The sequence below is a fragment of the Hyposmocoma kahamanoa genome, unplaced genomic scaffold (assembly GCF_003589595.1).
Source record: "Hyposmocoma kahamanoa isolate Upper Pololo Valley unplaced genomic scaffold, ASM358959v1 76, whole genome shotgun sequence".
Classification (NCBI taxonomy): domain Eukaryota; kingdom Metazoa; phylum Arthropoda; class Insecta; order Lepidoptera; family Cosmopterigidae; genus Hyposmocoma; species Hyposmocoma kahamanoa.
The window spans coordinates 7,661,926-7,677,968 of record NW_020653900.1 but is presented as its reverse complement, the minus strand read 5'-3'; the positions used below and the strand labels follow the sequence as shown (position 1 = coordinate 7,677,968).

General features: G+C 35.9%; 1 protein-coding gene across 1 annotated transcript in view; it reads right to left on the bottom strand.

Moving 5' to 3' along the window:
- Positions 1 to 16,043, bottom strand: part of LOC113232395 — a 166,269-nt gene that overhangs the window by 44,144 nt on the left and 106,082 nt on the right. Inside the window, exons 2-3 of the mRNA XM_026467098.1 lie at positions 5,014 to 5,657; positions 4,172 to 4,291 (exon numbers count right to left, since the gene is read on the bottom strand). Of these exons, the coding sequence (XP_026322883.1) occupies positions 4,172 to 4,291; positions 5,014 to 5,587 (694 nt within the window). The 5' untranslated portion in view covers positions 5,588 to 5,657. The remainder of the gene's footprint in view (positions 1 to 4,171; positions 4,292 to 5,013; positions 5,658 to 16,043) is intronic.

Genomic DNA, 16,043 nt, shown 5'->3' with positions numbered 1-16,043 from the left:
TTGTTACCTTACGTTTTTAACATTTTCAAGAGATCTTGTCGTAATTTTATAATGTTTATGTCAGATGTCAAAACGGAGCTAAAGATGTAAATAGGTCTTATAGAATAAGGACGACCTGGTTAATGACACGGAGTGAATTCTGTTGCTGTAGTACTTACATCACCGAATAATTCAGAAGTACGAGCTGGGATTCGACACCACTACCGCTGCTTGAGAGACGGTAGGTCAAACCTTTAGGCTATCATGGCTTTTTAATAATCACACGTGACACATCTTAGAGTGGATACTCATGTGGATACATGGCGAATTTTAGCAGTGATGCAACGAACGCGCGTTTGCATCGCTACACTTGCGATTTATGGGCGATTGCATCGATGCAAACGCGCAACTTAAAATCGTGCACGTGTGCAAAGGCAGACGATTAGCGACTATATCGCTACTGCATTGCGTTTACATCGCGCTTGCATCGCTGTTAAAAATCGCCGTGTGTAACCGCCCCTAAACTTCTCGAGGCCAGTTTTACTAAATGTTACAAAAAATATGAAATAAACAAAATTAATTATGCCTTTAATTTTACGGACATGTTATGTGTATGTTTGAGTAATTTCACTAAATATGTTCATTATGCACCTGACTGACTGTGGAAACCGAAACCGGGTCTATCAGAATATTCGCATTCAATGTGTTAATATGAACATTTGTTTGACGGAATATATGTAGTTGGACAATTGGTTCTGTGCGCTTTATGTATATGGACAATAGAAGTACATTATACGGTTTGATGTTCATATCCATATTTTTGAACAATGAACTCACTGAAAAGCAACCCACCCTTGAAGACGCAATGAAATTATGTATATAGAAATTCGTTTGACAATGCTAGGCTGGTAAATCGATTTGGCGAATCTTGTTAATTAAAATGAAGATAATACACGTTACAACGATGTTAGTAATTGTTAAGATGTTATGAATTTGTTCATTATAATTAATGACGTTATATTTATTATTTACGTAGAAAACACACTTGCCGCTAGCAGCAGCAGCGGGGCGCTAGTTAAGCAATGGTTCACTCGATGCCCTAAAATGACCCCTAACCGTCTATTTTGTTTTGAGTAGATCAGCGTGAAGAAAACTGTTACAAACCTTTAACCTGGACATATTAAATAAAATTTTTAATCTGTGAGCCGTAAAACCCACTTCAGTATGACTTCCTTATTGCATATCAGTGAATGACGTTTAAAGAATATTTTAAGCCAGTTTGATTTTTAATAAATTACAATACATAATTATAAACTTTCACCAAAAAGCTGACATTCCTTCGTACTTTAATGTTGAATGCATACGAAGGCTCTCAGAACCAAAGTCGGCTAGCAAAACTTCTCGCTAACGATGAAGGAAAACATCATGATGAAACCTGAGTGTTGAAGATGGTCACAGCTCTTAAGAAACGTGTGAAGTCCCCAACTCGTATAGTACGGAGTACGCCCAGATCCATCCAGCGATCCATCTCGGCGACTACAAGCAAATTTTCTTTTACTTAAATCCACTGTGGAAATCTATTATGGATTTACATTCTTGTTATATTGTGTTTGACGTCTGGTAGCAGGCACCTACAACTTTCGATACGAGGCATCTAAACTGAGCCAATTCCGATACTTGTGATGCATTAGGCATTTCAACCGCGCCTAATGCAATAGATATTATAACGGACAAACTTAGCATGTGAGCAGTAAAAGTGATTCACTTCCATAAGTCATCATCAAGTATTAACGTACTGTTAGTGAATGGCGCTTTAAAAACACTTTAAATCCAATTTGACCTTTAATAACATTACATAAATGTAAATTTAGTAGCAGTGGAGCTCCGAGGAGCCAGGGAAGTACTGCCATCTTACCTATTTCTGTCGCCAAGCAGTAAAGGGAGCGTTATTGTTTTCCGGTTTTCAACGGTGAGGGTACTGGTCAAATTACAGGCACAGGGCTGAACTAGTCAACTCATGTCTCAATGTGACGTGTGACTGAGTGCCCCTCAGATCTTTGCGATTTGAAACTCTGAGTAGTATTGCAACTGTTATGGGCAGGCGTGTCGCTTGCCATCAGGCACATAACTTGTTCGATCGAGCACTTGATGTCATAAAAAAAAATTACAACCAAAAGCAAAGAAGTCAGGTATTTAGAGCATCAATAGTATAAAATGTACCTTCAAATTTCGGTATTTATAAATATATACACAAGGTTATTCGTACAATCCTCGCAGGATTGTATTTTAGTAGTCTGTACTTGTTCTTTTGTTCCATGACTTCTACGTGGCGCGCACTATAAGTTTCCGGAATGAATAAGATAAAAATACTATAAATGGTCAGAAATGAATTTATTGCTTATCAAAATATTCTCCGTTAGCGTTAATGCACTTTTTCATGCGAATGAACCAATTTTGAAAATATTTATGCCACTCCTTCGTGACAATCTCTGAAACATATTTTTCATACTCTTCGACAGCCTCGTCAGGTGATGAAAATCGTTGACCGCGTAACTGGTTCTTAATTTGTGGAAATAAATAAAAGTCACAAGGTGCCAGATCGGGAATGTACCTGTGTTGGCTCATAAAGTCAACGTTGTTCACCTTCAATAATTCATTTGTCCGTCTGGCCGTGTGCGAACTGGCATTATCGTATACGGCGTTTACGGTTATTTTTACGGAGTTCGTCAATAACTTCCGGCAAACAAATGATCGTGTACCAATCACTACTCACGGTACAACGATTCTCCATAGCAACAGCAGCCACGTGTCCAGTTTATTAAAAAAAGAAGCAATCATCCGCTTAAAGGCACTTTGCACGCGCGCCATTTTGGTTGGTTTCGGCTCGTCTCGAAAGACCAATACGCTCAATTGCTGCTTTGTTTTGGGATCGAGACTACAAATCCATGTTTCGTCACCTGTTACTATGTCCCACACCAAATTTGACGCCCCTTCGTTAAATTAGGTAAGCATGGCATTGCACCAAGTGACGCGATCCGTTTTTTGAGCCTCAGTCAAATTGTGTGGGATCTACCGATAGCACAACTTTTTCACATCCAAATGTTTGTGTATGTTGATTGTATTTGACTCATGCCTATGCCTAAACATGGCCGAATCTCATGGTATGTCACATGCCTGTCTGTTTTGATCATACGGCGCACAGCATCGATGTTTTTGTTGTTCACAGCAGTGGACGGGCGACCATCACGAACTTCGTCACTGAGATTCACACGACCGAGTTTGAATTCTGCAAACCAGCTATAAATAGTCGTCTTGCATGGTGCTTTATCGCCAAAAGCAGTTTGAAGTTGAGCGAAACTCCACTGAGCTATTAAATTACACTTAAAGTCGTAGAAAATCATACTTCGAAAATTTTCACGAGTTAAATCCATTGTGATGTAGACAACCAATTTTTAATATGACGCCACAATGTAAAAACAAGTGACAGTCAGATGAAACATGCTGTATTCAACAGTCAAACAGTTCCATTTTTAAATGTTCTAATCATTTTTTAAATATTGTTTATGTAAGTGGTTGTTTATGGCAGTTCCGGAAACTATAGTGCGCCCTATGTAATGATTCATCACATTTTACTTTGGTAGAAAAATAAAAGAAAATTAAATAGACCATTCTAAACGTTCATAACTCTGTGTGGTAAGATTCAAAACGCAGGAGCTGAAGTGGGGTCTGTCGGGGAGGACGCTTGCACATTTAATTTACTACTTTACTACCAAATACAGATTTAATAATTGTCAGATAGAACAACAAAAACTTAAATGCTCCGGTTCCGTAAACGTTCCGGTTTTGAAGGGTAAGGGTGCTGGTGAACTTACAGGCACATGGGAATTATCACCATAAGATGCCCCTTAATCTTTGTAATCTTTCCATAGCAGTTGCAATAACACTCAGAGCTTACCACCACGAGTTGTTCACCCCGTCAATTGGTATCATTAAATAAAAAAATTAACTCTCAAACAGACCGGAATCGATTTTCGTAATAAGGCGACTATAAATTTGCGACAAATAGTAAAAATAAGAAAGAATTCAATAGGACACCCAGGTATCATAATATCATGTCTTAGAAAGACATTTTACGCTGAAAGACATATTACCACACAAACAATTTACGCTGGGAAATTACTCTTAAACTTACCTTTCCCAAGAATCTTGCCAAAGCTTCCCAAAATGCTTGGTAGGAACATAGCCAGAAGGACACTCTTGAATATTTGCGCTCCGATCAATAGTGGGAAGAAGAGTTTTTTCAGGCCGAATGCTGTAACATAAGATAAAGATAATTCCGTAAATGTTTCGCGTTCTTAGGTTTTCGCGATTGCTGCACATTGGGAATGAAACTATTTTTTCGAATCTAAATTGTGTATATTTGTTTTTTACTGGTTCCACGATTATGGCTGATACAGATGATAAAGTCATCAACCAGTTGTCTAATATTAATTAGCGATTTAGATTCCAAAAAATAGTTTTATTCCCATTCTGTCAATGTTGCAACATAAAATAAACCCTTCACTGTCGGGCACATTACTTTCTTAGACGTCCAGCTTCCAGTCTCATGTGCTTCTTTGCAATTTAGAAACAATTGTCATTACATTCATTAAAATCTTGCCCGTGCGTAATTATTACGAGCTGCCTATTAACCGTGAAGGGTAGTGGAGGCTACACCGGCCAGAGTCTGACTTTTAAATAGGATGATTATATTACTTTAAAAGTACTCTAACCGTATATATACAACACAACGGAATAAAATACAATGAATTCTTTGTCTAAATAAGGCGCTTAAAATGCTGGCATAATGCCTTATAATAACACGTTGGACAACGATAGCATTTGGGTCTTCCGTTCAGTCCTGTTATTTGTCGATAATGGTTGTTTTCCTAATACATTTGGCTCCAAAGACATGCAAGGAACTAAGATATATTCGGGAAAAACATCACACTTTTCTTGATTTTAAGCTCAGAATATAATATCATAGGTACTTACATCTAAATCCAACCAATCTTGCAGCCTTTGGTAGATTTATTGATAATACATGCGTATCTATAAATGTCTTTATCTTCTGATACAATCTGTATTCGTAAGTGTACTTAGGAAACAATGATCTGCCTTCAACTGCATCCGCTTTAATTTCAAAATTGTTTGTTTTAATAGATTTAATTTCAACTCCGTCAAAAATTTCATATCTATCTTTGCTTAGGGCGTCGTCTAGTAAGATTTCTATCTCATGCCCAAGTTGCTCTTCTGTCTTATTTGCTAGAAGGTAATCTTTAGTAAATGTTCCTACTGTTACCATTAGTTCTTCTACGAATGATTCCTCTTCGTTGTTTGATTTGTTTTTGCTATTTTCTTTCCTTTTACTATTATCAATGTTATTACTATTGTGACAACTATGGCATTGTTTATCTATTATTTCTAAATTATCTATTTTGGTCTGACTGTTCTGGCATTTGCTTTCTATAACAAATAATGTTATGTACAATAGAATTGTTAATGTTTTTGGGAACCTCCATCCCGTCCGACTTCTTTTGTATGTTTGTGTGTTTGCTGCAATGCCCATCTTGGATCTAACTTCATCACCGGATGGTAATATTTCCAGATAAAATCCCTTTTTTCATTGGTTTGGAATTCTGTAACAATTGAAAGCATTTCATTATCATTTGTTCATAATATATACATTATAATTACGCCTCTGTCTCTCTGTGGGGTTATCACCATTATCATCATAATTCCAGCCGAAAGGCGTCTACTGCTGAACATAGGCCTCCCCTTAAACCGGTCTTGTGCTGCTTGCATCTAGCGGATTCCCGCAACCTTCACTAGATCATCGGTGTACGTCGTTGGGGTAGACAGAGAAAAATCATAATAGACTAGGCAGACAATTTGTACATACCTACATCGTTGCAATTAAGAAAATGTCACTTAGTACCTTTCTAAATCAAGTAATGTTTCATTAAGTCTTAGTACTAAGTTTCTATACCACAAGTCACGTTTAAACTACCGATGTAAAATGAACTCCAAATAAGCTTTAAATAACTACGCATTAAATACCAAATGATACTGTTTTTTTGTTATTCTTGACGGTAAAATATATTCGTGTCAACACGAATTCCCACTTAAAGTTTAACAATGTGGAAACGAGACACATTTGCGTAAGTGTGTATCACAAAATTAAACGCTATAAAAGGGCCGTCATTAACATTAATACTGAGTAATAAAAGTGATAACAAAGTTAGACTAATAACGGTAACTCCCATTAATTCTCCTAAATAAAATTAACCATTTTAATTCTTATGTATTAGACAACGGAGTTAGTAAAATCAATTAAATAAATTTGAAAAAACTTAATTGTCAATTACTTCAGATTCTTACATCACTTTGACAAATGTTTATCATATCACTTTGGTGAATTTGACGTAAGTTTTTTTGTTTGACAAAAAATTACCGTATTCATTAACTGAATTAGGTAAATAAAATATTTTAAAAAATGTTAAGAACATACGTTAAGAATAAATGCAGGTTTAAAAAAAAGCACTATTTCCCTGCAAATACGTCACTCTCGATTCTATAAGCCCATTCAGTTCTTTTAGAACTTTAACTAGTGGATAATAGGATTGTGCTTGTGACTTTAAAGGCGACTGCCGACAACCACACATTAGTCCCGCCCTTTCATAATTAACCAACTACAGATTGACAATCTATCACAACACACCGGTTCTGACCATTTTTCCCAATGCCCCATGCATTCCATGCACCGCTATGGACGCGTCTGCATTATCACGGACTAGACTCTTTCCTTGGTGTTAGGATATCAGCTCGCGCGAATTGGTCGCTAAAATCACGGACTGTGGAAATCCGTCTAGTGATAGAAGGTTCGCGAAAAACTCGTGGAACAGAGTTACCTATTTCGAGTCCATGTATTCGGCGATCACAAATTTAGTAAGTTATATTACTAAATAAATAATCGTGATTAAATCAGAACATTGGAAAACGTTGGAGTGTTTTGCGAAAATTGTGAAGTGTTAAAAAAGTTTAAAGTCCGTTTTTAAATTGGTAGTAGTTATTTAATGCACTATAAGCAGATAGGTACTAAGCTGCTTATAGTGCTCCTAAGTTTGTCTATAGCAGCAGTAGAACTCTTTGTGGAAGAATTTGTACCGCTGCTTTACATGTTTGTGCCGCAAAGAAGTAATGCGGGTATTATTGCATTTCAGTTTTCAAAGGGTATAAGGGTGCTGATGAATTTCAGGCACATTACTTACTTGCAAACTTATATTTCAGGGTGACAGGCGCGGTGGCAGTGCCCCTCAGATCTTGGCGATTTGAAGCTCTGAGTGGCACTGCAACTGCTATGGACAGGCGTGTCGGTTACGACTTGTTTGTCCCGTCACCAAGCATCATAAAAAGTCGGAAATCGATTATTGTTTTTAAAAACAAAACTTACTTAATGCACGTCACAGTACAAAATGTTATTTATGTCAAAGAAAAATGTTAATTTTTTTTATGAAAAACAGTGGCAGACATAACAATAACGAGAGCTTATGGAAACCATTGTTGTACCGATACCGAAAAACAAAACGGGAGATGCCTCTGACAGGAATAATTATAGACCAATCTCGCTGGCAACCGTGATAGCTAAGGTGCTGGACGGTTTGCTTGATCGCATATTTGAAAAGCATGTGCATCTGCACGAGGCACAGTTCGGTTTCAGGCCAGGGCTGTCCACTGAAATAGCAATTCTGCGACTTAAGCATACCGTTCAGTACTACGCTACTCGAGGAACACCAATCTATGCCTGTTTTTTGGACTTGTCGAAGGCATTTGACCTTGTGTCCTACAACGTTTTATGGGATAAGCTTTTGAGGGAGACTAGCGCACCGCGTGAGCTTATAAGGTTAACTAAGTTCTGGTATGAGCACCAAACTAATAAGGTTCGATGGGCTGGTTCATACTCAAAAGAGTACAGGTTGGAGTGCGGGGTGAGGCAGGGCGGACTGACTTCTCCACGTTTCTTCAACTTGTATGTAAGTGGGCTGATTGATGAGCTCAGCAAGGCCGGCGTGGGTTGCTCAATAGACGGGAGTTTTATGAACAACATCAGCTACGCAGATGATATGGTTCTGCTGAGCCCATCAGTCAGAGCCCTTGAGGTCCTAATTGGAATTTGTGAGGGGTACGCGGTGTCCCACGGCCTTAGATATAACAGTAAAAAAAGTGAGCTACTCGTCTTTAAGGCAGGAAACAAATCGCCAAAGTCTGTTCCTCCAGTTAAGCTTGGAGGGACAGTATTGAGTAGAGTCGACAAGTTTAAATATCTGGGGCATGGGGTCAACGTGGACCTCTCTGATGACCTGGACGTAGAGAGGGAGCGTAGGGCATTGTCGGTGAGAAGCAACATGTTGGCGCGCAGGTTTGCACGATGAAATAAGGAAGTAAAAACAACCTTATTCAAGGCATACTGCCAAACTTTTTACACGTGCAGCCTGTGGGCCAAATGTACTCGCAAATCGCTTGATGCCCTACGCGTACAGTACAATAATGGTTTTAGGATGCTGCTGGGGTTGCCCCGGTTCTGCAGCGCATCTGGTATGTTTGCCGAGACGCGTGTGGATAGTTTTCAGACTGTCCTACGCAAACGAGTAGCCTCGGTGATGAAGCGCGTGCGGGATAGCGGCAGCGGTCTCCTAAATACCATTTTGGAGCGGGTAGATTGCCCCATAGTAAGTCACTGGAATGCGTGTCATATGCACTCTAATGTTGCCATTTATAATGTTAAATATAATTTGTTCTAACATAGTTTTAAGATAATTGTTACTAACCAGCTATGAACTTTGTTTGAAATAAATGATTATTATTATTATTTTCGTATTTATTTTAAACTCTCGCCTCTCCCAAGGCCTAAAAAATTAATTTTGAATTTTTAAATGGGAGAGGCGGTATTTCCCGGCAATGGCACAGTCGGCCGGGGTCAGGGACTCAGGTCCAAGAATCGGCGAACAATACGTGCCGTATCGAGCAGGACATTATTATTATTATTATTATTATTAATATGAGGAATAAAAATAAACTATCTGTTCTTGATAGTCGTCTTCATAAAGTATCAAATTCACTTAAGGGTACGCTTCTATAATAAAATTCTGATTTCTATTCAAAATTTGCCATTTACGTGGTTTGAAACTATAGTGAAACAAAAAGTAAAGGTTATTATATAACTTCTGCGTACTTGGATGACAAAAATCCGTGGCAAAAGCTCTATCAAGAATTCTTAACCTAAGATGTTTCAATTAAATATTATAATGATAAATGTATTCAAATGTATATTTACAAAGAGCAACCCCTACAGTTTCTTGCTCATTCTTCTCAAGGGAATCTGCCTTACGAATGAGCAGTAGAGCTTAATTAGTATGAAGATTTCAAGTGTAATTTGCTTACTTGTGAAATAATAGCAGTTTATGTGAGTGTTACATAATGAAAGGCATTAAAATCCGAGTGTGGGTTTGAAACTCGCCTGTCGGCTTGTTTCATGAAAACATCGCTCGAGTGTTTGCCTTGAGTGTTGTTGTACAGTTACATACACTGCTTTATCTATACACATATTATAAGCTCTCTATGATATGTTCAGGGACCGCATATTACGACTGGCGAAATGATGGCAAATAAAAACTTTTCTCACGCGTGTCACACAACAGTAGTTTTTATTTAATTCATAGACAAACTAGAGTCGGCCTCAACTATCATATAGTTCGATAACAAGTAACGTGTGAAATTTGTCAAAATTGTTTGCTATTGACATTTCATTTCGAATAAAACTTCGTCTCGACTGATATTAGAATTGAGGTTGAATCAAATTGTTTTGTTTTTCAGAGATGTTTGAAATTTGAATGTAATAATAAAATCGAATTTGATGTTATTAATAGGCAATAATAGCATTTTCACAGATAAGAAATTTACTCTAACAAAACAGATTATGTTTATGCTAGCCGTAATTTGTGGTTTTTGAACATATCATAGATGGTTTATGATATGTGTAGATTTGGTGTAGATAATGAAATAAAGAAATGATAAAGAAAATCAGCACTGTTTGCCTTCTCTTGGTCTACAGTATTTATGCTGAGTCAGGGCCATTTCAGCACAAACTGTAGTCATAAGTATTTTAAAATTTTATCAGTTGTTATAGTATTTGTTTGTTTTCTCACAGTATTTGTTTTGTCTCGCAATATATATTTTGTATAAATGTGTATAAAATTAATAATGAATGTTCTATGTGCTTTTATGTTATACTCTGTGAAGTGATTGTAAATGTTTTGTTTCTGTTTGTATTTGTGCTGAATAAACGTGTTATCTATCTATCTATCTATAAAGATTATTTGACTTTACCTTTGACTTTGACACGAGAAATGGGTAAAAAAGCAAAAGTTAACAATAAAGTTGTCCGGGTTTCCCACGACGTTCGTTTAACAATCGTGATAAGATAGCTCGTAATAAACGCGACCTGATTTTATAAGAGAAAGTACAATTAGAAATTACGAACAACACTGTAATAACTTAAGAAACGAAGGTATGCGGTGATTACAGTTTAGTTATACGTTTATAATTACTGTTTTAGATAAAAACCAATTGTTACAGTGTTGTTACTTAATTGTTCTTGACTCACCAATTGAGATCACATTGTAATAAAGCAATGTAATCAATTTTTGATCACATTTGATCGTAAACAGTGTCCTGACATGCCGGCAAAGTGTTTCGTTACATTACCGCTCTATTTTTTTAATTTAATTGCACTGTGCTTTTCTTATTCGTCAATCATTAATCAAAGAGCTTTAAGCTCCAAAAATCTGATTTAATTGCATATAGGCTTAAAGTGTAACTATATTTTACTAAATTAATTCAAAATCTGCAGTAATTCTAGATCGTACATTTCACAATAAACTTGGAATACGAATATTTTACACCATTCTTTTTAATTTTTGATGTAGCGTGTATTAAAGTTAAATTAATACAATAGCATAAACACTCAACCACAAATGGAATTTAATCGGAAAATAGGAATTTAAAAATATAAGATACAATAGTTAAATGTTACATTTATCATCAAGTAAAAATTATCAATGTTGTAGTAGCATTGAGTAACTAACAAATTATGCAATTTCATTTTAAATTGTCTACAATTTAATTCTTTAACAGCATCCGGTAATTTATTAAATAATTCGAAGTTAGGGTGTTGTTTGAGCCGTATTTGTATTTTATTCCTTGTTTAGTATTTTCGAATGATTTATTTTATATCACGGCTGTGTGCGTTTGTGCCTTTTTAGTTTTTATTCCAGTTGTATTATTTATGGAAGAATAGCTGGCCATCTGTTAATAAAAAAAAAACATAAAATCCACCATTAGCAAAATCTGTAATTGTTTTCTTGTGAAGTGATATTTATTCATACAATTAAGTGCCTTTATCATTGTATTTATTTCCTCGCAAATATGATGAAAAACATTGTATGTAGCACGGGTTGTAAAAATTACAATACCTCGAGTTATTAAAGCCCTTATTTCTAATGGACTCTCGTTACTAATGTCTTATTTACCGCCATTAATAGTACAATATACTGTTTGTTTAGAGGTAGACAATACATAACTCGCTGGTGTATGTTTGGAATTATATGGCAGCAATTTTGATAACCTCACGGTAATAATTTCTGACAGAAGGACCCCCGACCCTAATTTACCATGGGCTCCAATTAGGCTCAAAATGGCTTTGAGCATTTACGGATATTATTCATTTCAAATGACCTATTACAAAGTCGCAACCAAATTTTAAAAAATGGCCTTTTGAATTTCCACATCATAATATTCTGAAAAGAAATTGAATATTGTAAAGTTTCACAATGCTAAACCTTTCAAAAGACCTTTTACAGTTTTAAAGGGTTATTTTTCCTCTCTCGTTACTTTTTTAATAGGGTTTGGTTTGGATTGTGACGTTATTAGCAACGTGTTCTTTGATCTGAGATACGAAAATATTAGAAAAAGTATTTCATGTAAAAATGATGGAAATACGATTTTCGACCCAATGATCATTCGATAAAAGGAATAATCGTTGATTTTTTTTAATGGTATTCATGAAGGCGGACTACAATCGTCTTTCGAGCTTGCCTATTAAGTATTTGAGGAAGAAGGCTAATAGCACATACTAAATTAGCTTAAATACATATATACATATGTATTTAAGCGTCTCACGACTATGCCACACGGGAGGGAAAGTATCTTAAATACCGTAGATAGAAAAGTTTATATGTTTATTAAAAAAAATTAAAACTGCATGACAAAATAATAGTGAGGTAGTACGTAAGTTGTATTATCTAGTTGTAAATGTGTTTGTGTATTCACTATCACAATGCGGCTGGCTGATTATAAAAAAGTAATTTGAAAATGTTTTTCATGGTCTTCCTTTTATATAAGGTGCTATTATTTAAAAGAAAACAATCCTTATTATTGAGGCTTTTGATCAGTATAGTAAAATTACAAATTTTTTTTTTTTTCACATTTAGCGGGTTCGATTACCGGTCAGACAGGCGATTATTTAAAAATCTTTGAATGCAGTTAGAATTGTTTTTAAAATCAAAATGTATTCACATTTCAGTAAAATGTTCCATGTACGGTTTTTAATGTATTTTCCATCCTGTGGCACAGCCATGAGACGTCCTGTAATATATAGACTAGATCATACTTCCGGCTATGAGGAAAAAATTAATTTAATCCGTCGTCCGATCGTATCCAAAAAGAAAAAAAAATAATATCAGTAAGCTATAACCGTGGGACCTGTAAAGACCCCGAAATGTTGGCTTGTTTGAAGAAAACAAATAAGGATACGAAAAAAATTTCATTTCCAATACTAAATTGAAAAAAAGCCATGGTAACGTAATGGGTGTAAAGGTAAAGTGAGTGGGTTCGAATCCGGACCTCTGAGTTTTCGGAATTTACGTGCGAATTCTAATTTGAAATTTTCGCTGAAGGAAAATATCGTGAAGAAACCTGGACGTCAAAATGGTTCACAACCCTCGGAAAACATGTGAAGTCCCCAACCTACATGGACGAGTGTGGCGGACTATGGTCTACAAACCCTCGCCTGAGAGGAAGCGCGTGGCCAGCATTGTAATGCATAAATGAGTTGACAAATGAATACTATTGAGTTCTTAGGTTTTCTCGATTGTTACACGTAGGTAACAATCGCGAAGACCTAAGTTTGAAGATTGTTACACACATTTCCTAAATGAATACTAAATTACAATTTATAAAAAAACTGAAACGTGGAAGTACGGTACATTTTATGGCAAAATTTTGATTTGTGTACTTCCAAATATTATAATTATTAATAATATATTATTATTCTTCTTATCTTATCGATGGCATTAACTATATTATTTGCGACCCAAAACTTAGCCACAATGACCGCGTCACTAGTAGCCGCCATTAAATCCTCAAACGCGCAGGTTTTAGGGCACCCATGTCACGAAGTAAACCATCGTGCACAAAAATCTCCTCCTGAAAAAATCGTCCCTCCTCCGGCCAACCTGAATCTGGAACCCATTTATGACTTCCATATCGAACATGGTTATGTCTTAGAGGAAGTGCCTCACTTTACTAAATTTACGTTGTGTTCAACAGTTGTCAAAAGTGGCTCAGTGTGGACAATTTTGACCTATGGCTGACGGCACCTCATCCCACAATTACCACTTTCGAGAGGTTGCCGCTTTTAAGCTGGGTAATTGTGCACTTTGTGATAAAAGCTTTAACTTTCTATTACGGTTACTATATTTAGATGTGTAGGGAAATCAGATTATTGTGATTACTACAAATTATTAAATGAGTTAAAAATTGTTATGGATAGCCATGTGGATTTTGAAGGAAAAGCAAAACAAAATTCGAAATTAGACTTTTTCTATAACCTCAAGTCACGAGACTAACAAGTCGTATAGTCTAGTGGTAAGATACACGCCTGTAACAATTGCAGTGTCACTCGAGCTTTAAATCGCAAATATCTGAGGGACACTGCAATGCGCCCGTCACCCTGAGACAAGTTGATGTGCCTGTAATAAAAAAATAAATAAAAAAACCCGGATTTTTTCCGATTGTCCCGGTTTTGCTGCACCTGGCCAGTCCTTTAAAAGGAGTTCAAATCAACCTGCCGTATCTGAGAGTGTCTGTGTCGTCTTAGTTTATTTCTTAATTTAAATCAGAAAATAACATATATAAGTATGTAAAAGAAAAAAAACCTTTTTTTTTATTATAAAAAAACTAAAAGAGGAACTGCGAGGTTGTTAGTATTTCGCACAACAATAGTGTTGTAACTCAAAATATGTGAAATTCAAGATTATACTATTGCTGAACGTAAAACTTGATTCTCTACACGTCAATAAAACCGTCGTCAGAATATTGCAAGAAATAATTAAAATATAATATCAACTTACTCAAAATGAGACAAACTTTTCGTGAGCTAGTTCTGGACAAAACAGTCCTTACTCAAAAATATTAAATTATTTTTTCCTTTTTTTTCTAAATATATTGGCAAGTAGGAAATTATTTACATATCTGTAATAAACTTTAACTTACACATACATTTTAATAACCTTTCACGAGAAGTCAGTTTTTTTTCTGAAAATATGACTCAAAATTTTTTTATACATTTGTATATTTTCAGAATCGTTTTTCATCGATTCTGAAAACATACACCTTTCGAGTTAATACACTATTGCAATTCATTTCGAGGTACTTTTTCAAAACTAAAAAAAAATGTAATAAAAACAAATTTATCGGGTTATCTTTATTTTTATACAAAAAAACCATTCTTTACATTTATTTTTAAAAATTATTTCTTCGATCTAGGCGGCCAATTCACTGGTCTGAAGCGTGTAATGAACTAACTGTTCACCAAATTGTTTACGCAATAAAGCCATGGTTTCACGTGCTGTATGGCAAGTCGCCCCGTCTTGTTGATACCAAATGTCCTGGAGATCACGGACTTACATTTCAGGAAACAAATATTCCGTTATCATGACACGATAACGGTCACCGTTATTACGGATTACCTAAAAACAAATTTATCGGATAACCCGATAAATGTTTTTATTAGTTTTGAAAAAGTACCTCCAAATGAATCACCCATTATTAACAATGCGATTTTAACAATAACCCTGTATACATTATCATGCTCATGTTTGTATTTCAGAATTTTTACAACGTCCTATTCACATTATTACTGTCTAGACGTATTTAATTTTATCTTCTTTTTATTTAGTACACGCGGTGGCACTCATAATAATCTCTTTAGCCGTTGTCACGCATGCAGTGTTAAGATAAGAAATCCTCGACTCAGCACGGAGAGCTCATTCCTGCTTATGTACAACACGTAGTAAGGACTTGTTACCCTTGCAATGTCATTCTTTTTTATTTTGTTCGTGCGAAAAATTTGTTCATGTAAAAACGGTTCTTGATATGCCTTTCGTGTTTTTAGGTTTTCGCAATTGCGAAAGAGTTCGTTCAAAGAAATACCACCTTACCTATTTCTGCCGCCAAGCAATAATGTGAGCATTACAGCGTTCCGGTTTTGAAGAGTAAGGGTGCTGGTGCAATTACAGGTACATGGGACATTTCAACTTATGTCTCAGGGTGACGGGCGCAATGGCAGTGCACCTCAGATCTTTGCGATTTAAAGCTCTGAGTGGCACGGTAACTGTTATGGACAGGCGTGTTCTTTATCATCAGGAGCACGCCTTGTTCGTTCCATCACTTAGTATCAACCGTGACCATGGGACCTGTAAAGGGCCCGAAACGTCGGTTTGTTTGAAAAAACAAATATACGCGATTTAAATCCGGAAAAATAGTTTCATTTCCTGAATGTTGCGTATTTTAATAGTGTTTTCAAATTACGCAATTGTATCGTCCAGGCGTTATTCTACGAAAGCACTCTTCAAATCATCCTCAATCTTAATTATACGTATCGTATCAAACTTAATAAACTTATTGCA